The 16,715-nt window shown below is 44.9% G+C and overlaps 1 protein-coding gene across 2 annotated transcripts; it reads right to left on the reverse strand.

Moving 5' to 3' along the window:
- Positions 1-1,001: 1,001 nt before the first annotated feature.
- alyref (Aly/REF export factor) lies at positions 1,002-14,301 on the reverse strand. 2 transcript variants are annotated; one of them, XM_070857853.1, is made up of 6 exons: positions 13,648-14,301; positions 11,846-11,977; positions 6,582-6,729; positions 2,988-3,051; positions 2,647-2,812; positions 1,002-1,248 (listed from the first exon to the last, which is right to left on the reverse strand). In XM_070857853.1, the coding sequence occupies exons 1-6, from the start codon at positions 13,942-13,944 to the stop codon at positions 1,234-1,236; spliced, it is 822 nt and encodes a 273-aa protein (XP_070713954.1). In that variant the 5' UTR covers positions 13,945-14,301; the 3' UTR covers positions 1,002-1,233. The 2 variants fall into 2 exon arrangements, with proteins under 2 accessions (XP_070713954.1, XP_070713955.1); XM_070857854.1 differs by lacking the exon at positions 13,648-14,301 and adding an exon at positions 12,375-13,588.
- Positions 14,302-16,715: the final 2,414 nt, after the last annotated feature.

Below are 16,715 nucleotides of genomic sequence, written 5' to 3' on the forward strand. Positions count from 1 at the left end.
GATGACAGAACTTCCATCCATTGAAACCACCCCCCACCCCGGTATACACATTTTGCTTATGGCTAATTAGTATATTGAAGATTTCTCCATACATTCCAAATACTGACTTTATTCATATGAATGTTTAAAGTGAGGCAAATTCAACAGAATGCAATGCAGTTTTAGAAAAAGACTAATGCGTTAATGCTTTTAGCTACAGAATAGGAATAATCATAAAACAAGCATGCATCTTTTGTCTAATGTGGATTAACCAATTAAACATATTCCATGCTGCTTGAGCAAGAAATGCATAGAATGTAACTGTAGAAGTGCATGACCATAGTGCACCATGGGATGGGTCAGAGAAATGCCATGCATTTAGAAAAACAATATTCCTGTCATTTACCCTCGAGTCCAACACTTAACCCGTCAATTTAACAATTCTACAAAGGTTTAACTCCCCCTAAAAAGGATCTTTATTTTGTTTTAAAAAAAAGATAGGGACTGACCAATTTTAATAAACTCCAACATATGGATGTAGAAACCCTGGGAGTAGGACTTCTGCTTATTTTGCAATTATTCGTTTGAGCAAGCAGATCTTGCGACGAAAATGCTAACACGCAAGTTTCAAGTAATTTGGCAAGACTGCAATATTCAGGTTAGAAAATGTGGGATCTTTTTGAAATTACAATCGTGTGACCCCCAATGTACTGAAGTGGAAACAATATGCAAGTTACCTTCACACTTTAAAAAAGTTAATATTCTTGACAACGTATAATTCCAAATTCAGTTCAACCAAATATTTTGAACAGGACCACACTCCATGTTAGTTTATTTGTTGGTAACTGGAAAAAGCCATTCAGCAAGTCATAATGTCTTGCAACGTTACCCGATTCCCATGCATCACGATGTAGAACATTCAAAATCGTACATATCTGTGCCGTATGTTGTGTTGTTACTGCGGTCAGAAGTTGTATGCTTCTCCAAGTAAGTTGCACAATGAGACAAGAAAGCCAGATAACTTCAATTAACAGTGCGCATTTATTTCATGGTCTGGCGGGCAGGTCCATCCTCCCATGAAGACATGCAACCAGTAAAACGTATCCCAAAATGAAAACATTCAGTACAAAACAAGACTGTGACTTAAAAAGTTACATAGATTTAAAAACCTATTCCATGGAGTTACTAGACTACATTGTTCGTGTCCCTCCCACAAGAAAAAGTCAACCGCTGATGAGTCCATTTCAAGGTCACTTAACTTGTATCCATCTACAAGAGAAGAAATACACCAATGGTAAATGTCAGCATATTGATCAGCATCAAGATTTTAAAACAAGCTACAAATGTACACTACTCAGTTTTTATCCATTTTAGATTAATTCAGCACTAGAGTCAAACCATTAGCATCCAAAGAGACCAATTTACAGGCCATGTGTCACTGGACTGTACCCCTGGCCCTTATATCACCAATCTACAGTTCTCCTCTGACCCCTAAGCAGACTAGCTCTTACCAAGCTTCAGCTCTGGTTGCCAAATGCACCTGTGTTTCCCCCATTGGACCCTTATTTACAGTCTTCCTTAAAGTATTATAATTAGCCAAGTTTATCACCTGTGTTTACTTGCATCCACAGCTGCCAGACTAGAGCTACCCGGCCTGTTTCCCAGCCTACCCGGCCTGTTTCCCAGCCTACCCTGCCATTTCCACACCCCATCTCAGAATTTCAGTCACTCTTCCTCAGCCCTCATTCACCCACACAAATCTACTCCACCACCGGTTGTCAGCAAGTTCCCACTGTATACCCTGCTCCCGAAATACAAGTTTCATCTTCTAATTCTCTACTGAATCTATCCCATTCATTGATCCTACCAGCACAGGTTATACTATAAAATGGCTGTCCCTTACACCTCTTCACCCATGATCTAATCCTGGGTGAATCCACCTACATCCTGGACCGGACTAAAACCCAGAGTGTTTGCCCTTTCAACCAAGCCGGTTCACCTGCATGTTCTCCACCCAGACCATTGAGTCATAGCTCATCTGCAAGGCTGACTTCAACCCTTCCTCTGCCATCCTATTACAGCTCTCATCGGCTACCATTGCCCAGAGATCCACGAGCCTTCATTAAGCAACTTGTCTCACCTATACAGTACGTGGCTTTTCCATCCAAGGTTTCTATCACTGACAAGACCCTTATCAAGCAATTCCTCGGTTCCCTTACTATCCACACATGCGTGTGCAACCTTTATCCCAAGGAGAGAGAGATACTTTCCCACCCCTCCTTTTCTTTAAGGCACATTCCTTCTTTGAATCCCAACAATTGGGCTTCTGCTCCTCCCATAAAGAGTACTCAGCCCAACAACAGCACTTCTATCACCTCTGACGGAGATCAAACACTGGGAGCCTCTTGGTCTGTGTGGCTCAGCTTAGAAACCTCAACTGATCAGCATTGTAGCCACCAGTAAGTCATTACTTTTTCCTTGCTAGACACAATAAACGGTCTAAACGCAATATTAAAAGGACACTTGGGACAGATTTAAATCCCACTAATGACATTGCTAATGAAACATTTGTGATACACGATTTCATCTTCCATTGATTTTTTTTTTAAGAAAGCCCATTAATGCTGCTTTAAACAATGAAGACGAACCCTACACCACCAGACTCACCCTAGCATTATAAGCATCCAATTGGGCATCCAGCTCTTCTGCTGAAAGCTGCTGCCTCGGATTTCTTCCACCCCGGCCGCCTCTTCCACCTCTGTTGCCTCCTCTGGATCGTCTATTTCCACCCCCAAACGCACTACCGCGGGTTCGGCTTATTCCTCGATTGCCACTGAAATTATAAATAATGCGGTCACGAAAGAGTCATGAAGATCATCGCCCTAAAGCACCAACTAGCCAGTGATAAATCAACAGTGCGCTTTTCCGACAGAAATCGTTTTAGCCCATAAATGTCAAATGTTAAAACGCTACAAAATAAACCTTTGGAGGTAGAGAAACTCACTCACCCGACAATCGGTCGTCTTTGGGCATCAATTTGTGAGGTAACCAGTTGAATATTCATTGGTCGCCCTATTCCCCGTGAGGAGAAAGGAAAAAAGTGTTAGGCAGCAATTCCAACAGTAATCTACAATCGACAATGTACAAAAGCACTTAGTCATTTACAGATAACTCAAATACAGACTGCCTGCAAATGCGTCACGTTTTTATTTTAAAATCATGTCTATTTCAGGTAATACTACTGATAGCAGCAACAAGCCATATTTCTGGTCACAGGGGACTGAACAAAATCTAAATACTTTGGCAAATGGTTATGTTGGCCTTCACTGCAAGAGGATTTGAATACAGGAGCAAGGATGTCTTACATAAGAATTAGGAACAGGAGTAGGCCATCTAGCCCCTCGAGCCTGCTCCGCCATTCAATAAGATCATGGCTGATCTGGTCGTGGACTCAGCTCCACTTACCCGCCCTCTCCCCGTAACCCTTAATTCCCTTATTGCTTAAAAATCTATCTTTGACTTGAAGACATTCAATGAGCTAGCCTCAACTGCTTCCTTGGGCAGAGAATTCCACAGATTCACAACCCTCTGGGAGAAGAAATTCTTTCTCAACTCGGTTTTAAATTGGCTCCTCCGTATTTTGAGGCTGTGCCCCCTAGTTCTAGTCTCCCCTACCAATGGAAACAACCTCTCTGCTTCTATCTTGTATATCCCTTTCATTATTTTAAATGTTTCTATAAGATCACCCCTCATCCTTCTGAACTCCAAGGAGTAAAGACCCAGTCTACTCAATCTATCATAAGGTAACCCCCTCATTTCTGGAATCAGCCTAGTGAATCGTCTCTGTACCCCTTCCAAAGCTAGTATATCCTTCCTTAAGTAAGGTGACCAAAACTGCATGCAGTACTCCAGGTGCGGCCTTACCAATACCTTGTACAGTTGCAGCAAGACCTCCCTGCTTTTGTACTCCATCCCTCTCGCAATGAGTTATACAGGGCATTGGTGAAACCGCACTTGGGAGTATGGTGTCCAGTTTTGGTCTCCTTGCTATAGAGGGAGTGCAGCAAAAGTTCACCAGACTGATTCCTGGGATGCGGAACTGTCGTATGAGGAGAGATTGGGTCAACTAGGCCTATATTCACTAAAGTTTAGAAGAATGAGAGGGGATCTCATTGAAGCGTATAAAATTCTGACTGGGTTGAATAGACTGGATGCGGGGAGGATGTTTCCCCTAGCTGGGAAGTCTAGAACAAGGGGGTCACAGGCTCAGGATACGGGATAGGAAATTTAGGACCAAGACGAGGAAAATTTCTCACTCAGAAGGTGGTGAACCTGTGGAATTCTGTACCACAGAAGGCTGTGGTGGCCAAGTCGCAATATATTTAAGAGGGAGATAGATAGATTTCTAGAAACAAAGGGCATCAAGGGGTATGGGGGGGAAAAAGCAGGAATATGGTGCGGAGATAGAGGATCAGCCATGATCATATTGAATGACGGTGCAGGCTCGAAGGGCCGAATACTGCTCCTATTTTCTATGTTTCTACTTCGCTTTATAGATCTCAATCGTGAAGGAGAATTTGACACCAAAAAATCTACCGATGTGTTACACTGTGCAGAGGTTTGTCCCTCTATCAGAGGCATTTTACAGCTCGTTCCCATTGAAGCCACTAAAACAGATCTTAACAGTTTGCTATATTCCCTGTAGTTTTAGTCTCCTTAACTGAGGAAGGAGAGACTTGCCCTGGAGGCGGTGCAACGAAGGTGCGCTAGTTCCTGGAATGAGAGATTTGTCCTAAGGAGATTGAGCCTAGACTCTACAGAGAGTTTAGGAGAGGTGATCTCATTTGAAATATACAAGATTCTGAGGGGGATTGAAAGAGTAGATGCAGAGAAGCTGTTTCCCTTGGCTGTAGCGTATAGAACATTGTCTCAGGATAAGAATACTGCCATTTAAGATGGAGATGAGGAATTTCTTCACAGAGGGTCGTGAATCTTGTGAATTCTCTACCCCAGAGGGCTGTGGAAGCTGAGTCATTGAGTATACTCAAGGCCGAGATAGATAGATTTTTGAATTCATGGGGAATCAAGGGATATGGAGATCGTGCAGGAAAGTGGAGTTGAGGTCGAAGATGAGCCATGATCGAGTGAATGGCGGAGCAAGCTCGAGGTGCCATATGGCCTACTCCTAATCCCGTTACGGTATGCAACAAAGCCAAAGCTTACTTTCATACATTTGGAAATATTATTAGAGGATCTTGCTGTCTTCAGTAGGTACTGGCTCTGTAAATCTTCTCTAATTCATAAACTACGTTATTTTTAGAATTAACTCCATTAAATTGGCAGTCAATATGTACTTAATTTTAAACATGGGTTATGGTTACATTTGGAGTTAACTAGCAGATGTTACTTCCAAATTTAAAAACTAAACCAATCTCACGGCATTGATGGGTGCTCTAGGCTACATTCGTTGCTACTGGGCCAGAGAATCTCCACCCATAAATGCTAGAGCACCCTTGGCCATTAACACACCCGTGACCCACAGCAGCTCCTCCTGACGTGACAATATCTTTAATATTTCAAAGGTAGCAGCATGGAGGCTCAAAAATCAACATGTGCTACTCAGCTCCACTCAATCTCCAAGCAATCATTGTTTCCTCCAATGAGGCGACTCACCCGAGCATCGATAGCAGCATGTGTGCCTGCACCTCAACTGCAGGCTCCAAAGGAGGAATTAAAATACAAGGAAACTTGAAGCAAGGATTGAGCAGTCAGACCATTGAGTAGGTTGGGCCTCTACACATTGGAATTCAGAAGAATCAAAGGTGGTCTTATCGAAACATAAGATTATGAGGGAGCTTGACAAGGTGGATGCAGAGAGGATGTTTCCACTGATGGGGGAGACTAGAACTAGAGGACATGATCTTAGAATAAGGGGCCGCCCATTTAAAACTGGGATGAGGAGGAATTTCTTCTCAGGCTTGTGAATCTGTGGAATTGGCTGCCTCAGAGCTGTGGAAGTTGGGACATTGAATAAATTTAAGACAGAAACACAGTTTCTTGAGCGATAAGGGGTTATGGGGAGCGGGCAGGGAAGTGGAGCTGAGTCCATGATCAGATCAGCCATGATCTTATTGAATGGCGGAGCAGGCTCGAGGGGCCGTATGGCCTATTCCTGTTCCTATTTATGTTCTTATGTAACTTGATTGGAGCAGGTTTAATATATTTTGTAGATGTCTTCAATCCCAAAAGAAAGTTGGACCAGGGAAGCACACCAATAATTAAAATGGGCATTTGGGGGGGGAGGGGGGGGGGGAGAAAGAGAAGAAACTCCTAAACATAATTGGATAATTAGAAATTTAAATTGGTGTTTTGCCTTAAATCTATCAACACTTCGCATCTTTTTTTTTTAAAATAGGATTTTCGTATTTATATCATTGTACGCTCAGTATTGTTGCACAAACTGAAAAAGTAAGATCAAGAAGCAAAGTCCAGGATCTGCCAGCTGTGCTAATGATCTTAAACTGGATTCAACTTTAAAAAGCTGATGCAACTTAAATTTTTTTCTCGATTCAAGCATTCTGCCACTGCTAGGCTAAGATTACCATCCAAGGGAACTCCATTATATTGCTTCATGGCCTTTAGAGCATCTGCCTTTCGCTCAAAGTGGACATCCGCTGTCCCCAAACTGCGACCCGATCGGTCATAATGTACAGCCGCTTTCTTCAGTGTTCCAAACTCAGCAAAAAGTTCCTGAAAATCAAAAACTGCATATAATTAGAGTGTGACAAGTGAGCAGACCCAACACATCCGGTATGGAGACATTGACAGGACAACGAAATGTATTCCACTGAAGTCACAATCCTAGATGTTAGCTTTCAGTGCATTTCATATCCAATAGCATGTGCTGCTGCATTTTACACTTGTTTTGTACAACAATTTAGAAACCATGGTTTACAGGTAGCCCACAAAGCTCAAGAAACAGCAATCATGGTTTCTGGAACTCGGTAGTACATTTTTAACTGCACATAGTACTGCAATTCCAACAAGTTACAAATGCCAAAAGAGGTACTAAAAAGGTCAGTTGGTTTCCACTGGCAACTCATTCAAGGCAATGTTAATCTGCAAGTGGATTAACCCACTAGGGATGACTGGGAAACACTGACAAGCAATAATTTGTTTTTAACAAAATATAAAAAATGCATTCAAGGAACAAAGTGTACCTTTCTCTAATTAGAAGTTTTTAAATGTTCTATCTGAAGCACATATATATATATATATATATATATTTAAAAAAAAGAGTAACGCAGGGCAAGGTGATCTCTGATATTGGGTCACGTTAGAAGCTGCATGCAAGTATTTGTATTGCGCCTTTAACGTTTTAAAACATTCCAAGGGGCTTCACAGGAGCATTAACAAAACCTGACATCCGATCCACATAAGGCGATATTAGGGGTTAATTAAAGAGGCAGTATTCAAGGAGCATCTTAAAGAGGAGGGGTAGAGGCGGAGAGGTTTAGGGAGGGAATTCCAGAGCTTAGGGCCTAGGCAGATGAAGGCACAGCTGCTAATGGTGAAGTAATTGAGCATCCTGAATTTGAGACACCAGAATTGGAGGCACGTAAATATCCACAGTTTGTACGGTGGGAGGCTACAGAAGTAGGGAGGGACGAGGCCATGGAGGGATTGGAAAACAAGGATGAGAATTTTAAAAGCGAGGCATTGCTCAATTAGGAGCCAATGTAGATCAGCGAGCACAGGCGGTTATGTGCGAATGAGACGATGCGAGTTAGGATGCAGGGAGCAGAGTTTTGGATGACCTCAAGTTTACAGAGGATGGAAGACGGGCCAGGAGTGCGATGGAATAGCCAAGTCTAGAGGAATGGATGGGGTTTCAGCAGATTTGCAAAGGCAGGGGCGAAGTCGGGCAATGTTATGGATGTGCAAATAGGCAGTCTTAGTGATGGGAGCGGATATACAGACATTGGATGCACAACATGGCACACGGTAGAATTCATGGGCCCTCCTGAAGCTTGCGAGCATAAACCCTGAACTAGTACATAAGCATATTATGTAGACTGACACTCCAACGTAACAAGGAGGAAGTGTTGTATTGTCAGAGGTGCCATCCCTTCGATCAGACTCTCGAGTATATACAGAAGGGGTATAGGATAGCGGCATGGTTGATTTCTGGAAAGAGCCCATGTGGGCCAATAGGCCAGTTCCATAGGTGTTTAGACTATAACGTCAATCCAATTTTTGGTGGTGAACCTTTATGCTCCAGGTGGGGATTCGAATACTTAAATAGAAAAAAAATGTATTTGGACATTTGGTCCCACAGCCTTCTGATAAGTTATTACACCTAAATTAAAGGCCGTCACTGTGGCATCAACCTGTCCTTGGGGGAATTGCAAATTTGATTGAGATTTTGGCAGAATTAGTCCAGACGGTCTCTTGCATCCTGGAGGTAAAAGGTCCATGTGCTTACACCGAGTCAGCAGCAACAGTAAACAACAGCTAACATCTAAACTACTTCAATTATAGGGCTTACATTGCAAGACTATTCTGGCAATGTCAGGAGGAGCTTGAAACTATTAAGAAAGAAATAGCGGGACATCTAGATAGGAATAGTGCAATCAAGCAGACACACCATGGATTCATGAAGGGAAATCATGTTTAACTAATTTACTGGAATTCTTTGAGGATATACCGAGCATGGTGGATAGAGGTGTACCGATGGATGTGGTGTATTTAGATTTTCAAAAGAAATTCGATAAGGTGCCACACGCAGAAGATAAAGGTACGCGGAGTCAGAGGAAATGTATTAGCATAGATAGAGAATTGGCTGGCTAACAGAAAGCAGAGAGTTGGGATAAATGGGTCCTTTTCGGGTTGGAAATCGGTGGTTAGTGGTGTGCCACAGGGATCGGTGCTGAGACCACAACTGTTTACAATATACATAGATGACCTGGAAGAGGGGACAGAGTGTAGTGTAACAAAATTTGCAGATGGCACAAAGATTAGTGGGAAAGCGGCTTGTGTAGAGGACACAGAGAGGCTGCAAAGAGATTTAGATAGGTTAAGCCAATGGGCTAAGGTTTGGCAGATGGAATACAATGTCGGAAAGTGTGAGGTCATCCACCTTGGGAAAAAAAAAACAGTAAAAGGGAATATTATTTAAATGGGGAGAAATTACAACATGCTGCAGTGCAGAGGGACCTGGGGGTCCTTGTTCATGAAACTCTTTTTGGGAGTAAACAAAAAACATTAAACCGTGCCCCCCAGATCTGGGGGAAACACCAAAACATTTACAGGCCCTTTTATTTTTTTGTGGTATTTTTTGGGGGGTTTTTTTTGGGCACAAAAACATATTTTTCTCCAAGTGCCCCCTATAAAAGGGGAGGGGGACACTAAAAGCACCGGCAATTAAAACAAATTAACTTAAAAACATAAAATCAAATTAAAATTTGGTTGCCGGGCGTGATGATGCACTCCAGTCCCTCCGGTGCCCACCTCTCGCGGAAGGCCGCGAGCGTACCGGTGGACACCGCGTGCTCCATCTCCAAGAACACCCTGGACCGGATGCAAGAGTGGAAGAGAGGCAGGCAGTCAGGTTGAACGACCCCCTCGACCGCCCGCTGCCTGGACCGGCTGATGGCACCCTTGGCCGTGCCCAGGAGCAGTCCTACGAGGAGGCCCTCGGACCTACCCACTCCCCTCCACACAGGGTGCCCAAAGATCAGGAGAGTGTGACTGAAGTGCAGCCAGAATTTCAGGAGCAGCCCCTTTAAATAATGAAACAGGGGCTGCAACCTCGTGCACTCAATAAAACTCTTTTTGGAGTTCACCTGCAAAACATAAAACATTAAACGGTGCCACCCGACCTGGGTGACACTCCAGACATTTACAAGGCCCTTTTCCCCCCCCCCCCCCTTTTTTTTTTTGTGTTTTTCTTTTTTTGGGCACTAAAATCACAATTTTCCCCAGTGCCCCCTATAAAAGGGAAGGGGAACACTAAAAGCACCGGCAATTAAAACAAATAAAACTTAAAAAACGTAAAATCAAATTAAAATTTGGTTGCCGGGCGTGATGATGCACTCTAGTCCCTCCGGTGCCCACCTCTCGCGGAAGGCCGCGAGCGTACCGGTGGACACCGCGTGCTCCATCTCCAAGGACACCCTGGACCGGATGTAAGAGCGGAAGAGAGGCAGGCAGTCAGGTTGAACGACCCCCTCGACCGCCCGCTGCCTGGACCGGCTGATGGCACCCTTGGCCGTGCCCAGGAGCAGTCCTATGAGGAGGCCCTCGGACCTACCCGCTCCCCTCCACACAGGGTGCCCAAAGATCAGGAGAGTGGGACTGAAGTGCAGCCAGAATTTCAGGAGCAGCCCCTTTAAATAATGAAACAGGGGCTGCAACCTCGTGCACTCAATAAAATCCCAAAAAGTTAGTTTGCAGGTGCAGCAGGTAATCAGGAAGGCGAATGGAATGTTGGCCTTCATTGCGAGGGATGGAGTACAAAAGCAGGGAGATCCTGCTACAACTGTACAGGTGAGGCCGCACCTGGAGTACTGCGTGCAGTTTTGGTCACCTTACTTAAGGAAGGATATACTAGCTTTGGAGGGGGTACAGAGACGATTCACTAGGCTGATTCCAGAGATGAGGGGGTTACCTTATGATGAGTAGACTGGGTCTTTACTCGTTGGAGTTCAGAAGGATGAGGGGTGATCTTATAGAAACATTTAAAATAATAGGGATAGACAAGATAGAGGCAGAGAGGTTGTTTCCACTGGTTGGGGAGACTAGAACTCGGGGGGCACAGCCTCAAAATACAGGGGAGCCAATTTAAAACCGAATTGAGAAGGAATTTCTTCTCCCAGATGGTTGTGAATCTGTGGAATTCTCTGCCCAAGGAAGCAGATGAGGCTAGCTCATTGAATGCATTCAAGTCACAGATATTGGTTAAAAATCTATCTAAGGGAATTAAGGGTTACGGGGAGCGGGCGGGTAAGTGGAGCTGAGTCCACGCCAGATCAGCCATGATCTTGTTGAATGGCAGAGCAGGCTCGAGGGGCTAGATGGCCTACTCCTGTTCTTATGTACTCACTGCTGCTACAAACAGAGCTGGAGCACGGGCCCTTGAACATCGTGGGCCGCCACGACCTATGTTAACACCACCGCAGGTCGGGCCTATAAATAGAGCTGGAGCGCCGGGCCCTGGAACATCGTGGGTGAAGGTGTGGCAAATGAGGGTACGGGGCCCAGGGGCAGCATGGGCCAGCCCACACTGCAATGTGTGCGTGCACTAGACCCGTGCAGCAGAGCAGGTCTCCCGTCACCCTGGTTAATCCTTGCCACTGGATAAAGACCTAGCTCTGTCGAGCCCGTGTGGTGGCTGATGTGCAACGGTCACCACACGTTAAAAAAATCCACGCACAGGCAGCTTCCACCCCCTCAATTGGAGTTCAGGACTGGAACATCGGGTCCTTCATTGAAGCATCTGTGAACTCTCGTGGAAGCAAGTCATCCTCGTTCAAGGGACCGTCTATGATGATGATCCTAGCAATGTCAGGAATGACCAAACTGGCAGCTTCTGTGCGTAAATTAAACGGAAGTCACATTAAGTCAAATTACGATTGCTCGAAATTGGTCAGCTGACACCAATTCGCAGGGGTAAAAAAAGAGCACTTGTTCACTCAACTCCTCTACATTGTTCCACTTTGCACAGGTCGATAAAATGGTGGTACCAGACAAAGCCCAATCCTACCAGAACTAGAAACAACCAAGGCTTCCAATCCACAACTTTATCAGCAGACAAAATAAATGACCACGTTAAAAGAAAACGGTTACCATCCTGCACTTCACTTACCTGAATATCCGCATCAGACACACCGAAGTCCAAGTTCGACACCAAGAGCTTTCCACCAGTTTCAACACCACCGCTAGCTCCAAAACCACTGTCAAAAAGGTCATGCTGCCATTTGTCTGGAAGTTGTTTCGGCTATAAGAAAATAAAGAGATACACCTCGCTGACTTCCTACATTTTGTTACCCCAAACATTGGTTGATTCACATGTCGACCAACCTCACCCCCCTCCTCAATATTTAAATGTAGACAAGCTTGAAATATCACTTGCTTCAGCAATGTTGTGTTAAGGGAAGTTTCATTACAAAATAAGGTCACTGACCTTACCTGAGATGGATTAACTACTTAACACGATCACGCATGTGTGTAGTGAATGTATTTGGTAGCTAATTACATTGTTTCTGCTCAGTTCACTAAATTAGTAACATGTAAAGAGCTCATACATACACAATGATAAATCAAATGAAAATTAAGTATAGAGAATCTGATGCAACTGTTTAATTGGTGAAAAATGAATTCACTTATTATCCTACCACTGTTTCCACAGCACATCTCGAACTAAAGCCTGGATTCCTTTTATTAGCCACTAGCCAGATACTTTGGTGTGAAATTCTCCTCAGCTTCTCCATAGGGGACATCTGTACGTCTCCACCTCTTCCCCAAGCGGGAAACATTCCATCTCTTCACAAATTTCTTCGTAGTGTTAACAGTCCCAAGGAGCAATTTTGCATTTGCCTGTTAAGCTCCTTTCGAGTGTTTTTTTTTTATAAATATAAAAAAAGTCCTTCGAAAGTCCGCGACTTGTTAGAAAACTAGCCGAGTCGTGAGACACATCTAAGGTGAATGTCCATACAAGTCCATGAAACGGTGTTGCAGAGTACTAGTCATTTTTGTTTTTAAGTAGAAAAATACGTGGGGTTGCTGTTGAGAAATAAGAGTTGAGCCGTTGATGTTTTAAGTGAATGTTCAGACAAGTCCATGAATAGGTATTGTAGAGTTTGCGACAGTTCAGAGTTTTCCTCTCTCAAAAGATATAAATATAAAAACGTGTGTGTGTGTGGGGGGGGGGGTGGGAAGAGAGGTTGATGTTTAAATAAAAACAGTCTTTACACTTCCTTGGCAGATGGCGACAATTGTGTTTCATCCTTTTTTTAAATTGCTGAAGAAGCAGGGCAGTGGCCATTGTTTGGTGTGCAGTTGCTGATCCCACGCAGGCGATGATGGCGCCTCCCGACATCTTTGTGCTGGTCGGGCCGCCATTTTACCTCCTGAAGAATGAAGGCCGTCCTCCCGAGAATCCACAGCTCGTTATAGCCCAACGTTGTGCCAAGCAAATAAAATATATCGATAAAATATATACACACACACACACGAGAGATATTTTCACACACGAAAACCGAAGCCATTGGGATCCTGCCCGACTGCCCTCCGTCCAATCCGAGACTCCCGTCCAATAATTCCTCCTCAGCCGCGATGCTTTCGAACTTCTGTCTCTCCGATGTTTAAAAACTTTTGAGACCAACGGGCCCGGAATTCGTCGTTTTTTAAAAAAAAAATTAACGGGCTAACAAATGTATTTTTTTTTTAATATAAAGAAAGATTAATCTAGAACGGCTCCACCAATGTGGCGCCGCTCCGTCACGGTTCCAAATTTACACCGTTTTTCTTTTTTTTTTAAAAATCACTTCAAAAACCAAAAAAAAAACCTAACGAAAGATTTTTTTCTCTCTCTTTGTTTGTTTTTTTAAAAAAATGCATCACATTTTTTTTGTTTTGTTATCATGTTATACCGCGGTCGCTTCCTACCCTGCTGTACGGAGCCGGCCGGTTTCTTCCCCGCATTGCACTCTGTCTGTTGCGCATGAGGCCTACACCCAGGCCCCCGCCACCAGCAGTAGCGCCGCCGCCGCGGCCTCCTCCTCCTCCTCCTCCCGTTCCTCGGCCGGCCAGGCCGCCACCACCACCTCGGCCTGCTCCACGGCCCATTCCGCCGCCGCCGCCGCCGCCGCCCCGACCTCCGCCTCTGCCGCCGCGGCCGCCCGGGCTTTTCTGCCGGTTGAGTTTGATGATGTCGTCCAAGGACATGTCGAGTTTGTCGCCCATTTTCCTTCTCAAGTTTTCTTCTCTTCCTTCACAAAATAAAACTTCCCCGAGAGATTTTACCGCGTGGGTGGGTTTTTTCCCCCCCCCTCCTCCTCGATGAATTATTATTATACGAAGCAAAAAAAAAAATGTTATTTATTCAAACTTTTTTTTTTTTTCCCCCCCCTCTCACTCAGATATTTCAAAAAGTGTGTGTGTGTGTGTGCCGGGGGCGGGGGGGAAAAGAGACCGTTTGTGTGCGGCGGTTGTCGGCCTGGCCCGCGGCGCGCACGCTGTAAACACGGTAATGGCGGCTTTAAGGGCACAACGGGCTGCAGCGGTGTTGGCGGCGGCCGCGAGGAGGGAAAGGGGGGAGGGGAGAGGAGGGAAAGGGGGGGCGGGGCCACAACCCACATTCGGCAGCGCGCCTGCGCCGATAGCTCATTATAACGGCTGCGGACGTCACGGCGGGATCAGACCAATGAGAGAGATGAGATGATGGTGGGGGGGGGGGGGGGGAAAAAGCGAGGGCGGGCCATTCATAAATCGCTCGGTCGGCGCTCTTCCGACTTACTACGGGTTAGTTTGTGACGTAATGGCGCTGACGCGGTAAAAGGCGCTCTTCTTACTACGGGTCAGCTTGTGACGTGATGGCGATGTGACGTAAAGGGCACCCCTTTTCCCCCGGGATATCCTGCTGTGGATGGCAATAGCCAATTTAGAGTTGAGCCCCAACTTAACCAAAGTTAAAAGGGAACTTAAAAGAATTAAATTATAATTCTATTTCCTGCTGAGATTGCTCACTTATTACACTGGTGGATGGTAATTGCCATCACCAATTTAGAGTTAAGCATGTGCCCCCTTCTTAAAGGGACACAACCAATTAAAAACTGTCACTTAACCAAAATTAAAAGGAAACGTAGCAAATTAAATTAGAATTCCTTTTCCTGGGGTGCTGATGCACTCCAGTCCCTCCAGTGGCCACCGGTCGCGGAAGGCCTGAAGCGTACCGGTGGACACCACGTGCTCCATCTCCAGGGACACCGTGACACGAACGTAGCCGCAGAAGAAAGACATGCAGTCGGGCCAAATCATCATCATAGGCAGTCCCTCGAAATCAAGGATGACTTGCTTCCACTCTAAAAGTGAGTTCTTTGGTGTCTTAACATCTTCATCATAGGCAATCCCTCGTAGTGAGGATGACTTGCTTCCACCAAAAAAGGATGAGTTCACAAGTGTTTCAATGAAGAACCTAATATCCCAGATCCCGAACTACATAATGAAGGGTGGAAGATGTCAGTGCGTGGATTTATTTAACGTGTGGCGGCCGTTGCACATCAGCCACCACACGGGCTTGACAGAGCTAGGTCTTGGTCCAGTAGCAAGGATTAACCAAGACGACTGGAGACCAGCTCCGCTGCACAACCTAGCGCGCGCACACATGTGTGGGCTAGTCCGTGCTGCCCCTGGGCCCTCGCCTCTTCTGGGCCCTGATCACGTTGCTCTACAATCTCTCGCCGCTCCAATCATGTTAACAAAAGACCATACATGTAAATAAATACCAGCTGTATAATCCAGGTCGATATTTACAGGACAAAGTCTGTAATCCAACTCTGCAAGTGGACAAAATACAACTCTTAAGAACTGCTCTGATTCTTTTAAATACTGACCGTGTCTCTTTTCTTTTTGGATTCCTTCTCGCCGGGGAAGCTGATTTTCATCGAAACTGCTTTTTCTTTCTTTTCTCACTCACTGTGCTTAGAAAGATGGAATTGTGATGATCCTCCTTTTCCAGGTTCAGCAGCACCTTCGAAGTTTCAAACTGACCAATTCCTTTGAGACTCGTGTGTGTCAGCCATGGCTCAGTGGGAAGCATGTTTGGTGTATGGGCAAGTACAGCGAGTGACTTAACAATCCAATACGGGAATGACAGTCTCTGTCACAGGTGGGACAGACAGTTGTTGAAGGAAAGGGTGGGTGAGGAGTTGACCGCCCGCTGCTTGGACCTGTTAACTGCCACCTTGGCCAGGTCCAGGAGCAGTCCTATGAAGAGGTCTTCTGACCTACCCGCTCCCCTCCTGCACTGGGTCCTGCTGCGATACTTCACTCTTATTTCACTGCTGGATGGCAACTACCATCACCAATTTAGAGTTAAGCATGTGCCCCACTTCCTAAAGGGCCACAACCAATAAAAATTATAACTTAACCAAAATTGAAAGTAAACTTAACAAATTAAATTAGAATTCTATTTCCTGGGGTGATGATGCACACCAGAACCTCTGGTGCCTACCGGTTGTGGAAGGACTGAGATAACTCGTCATTATTGGCAAGAGCAAATTGATGCTGGAAACGTAAAATAAAAATAAAATGCTGGAAATACTCAGCAGGTCAGGCAGCATTTGTGGAGAGAGAAACAGAGTTAACGTTTCAGATCGATGACCTTTCTGACCACATGAAATGTTAACTCTGTTTCTCTCTCCACAGATGCTACATGACCTGCCGAGTATTTCCGCTATTTTCTGTTTTTATTTAAGATTTCCAGCATCCACAGTGCTTTGCTTTTGTTCTCATTTAATTTATTGAGTTTCCTTTGTTTTATTTATAATTTGGGTGTTTGTTGTTTAATTTTTTTTAAAGGTAGTTCCCACATTGTTTTCCCATTTGCGTTCATCCAAGCTCTGTGCTCAAGCTCACATTGTGTAGTGTATGCACCTGTGAGCATCACAAGTTTGTGGAGCTGTTGCGGTCAAGGGGGTCGTTCAGCCCGATAGCCTGCCTCTCTTCCGCGGTTA

This window comes from Pristiophorus japonicus, chromosome 16, assembly GCF_044704955.1.
Source record: "Pristiophorus japonicus isolate sPriJap1 chromosome 16, sPriJap1.hap1, whole genome shotgun sequence".
NCBI lineage: Eukaryota > Metazoa > Chordata > Chondrichthyes > Pristiophoridae > Pristiophorus > Pristiophorus japonicus.

Bases quoted from the DNA above. Each gene is read 5' to 3' on its own strand.
- alyref (XM_070857853.1), bottom strand. From the start codon at position 13,944: ATGGGCGACAAACTCGACATGTCCTTGGACGACATCATCAAACTCAAC. The intron at 11,978-13,647 runs GTAGGAAGCGAC...ATTTTCTTATAG, and splicing joins GGCCGGCTCCGTACAGCAGG to CCGAAACAACTTCCAGACAA. The intron at 2,813-2,987 runs GTGAGTGAGTTT...TTATAATTTCAG, and splicing joins CAAAGACGACCGATTGTCGG to TGGCAATCGAGGAATAAGCC.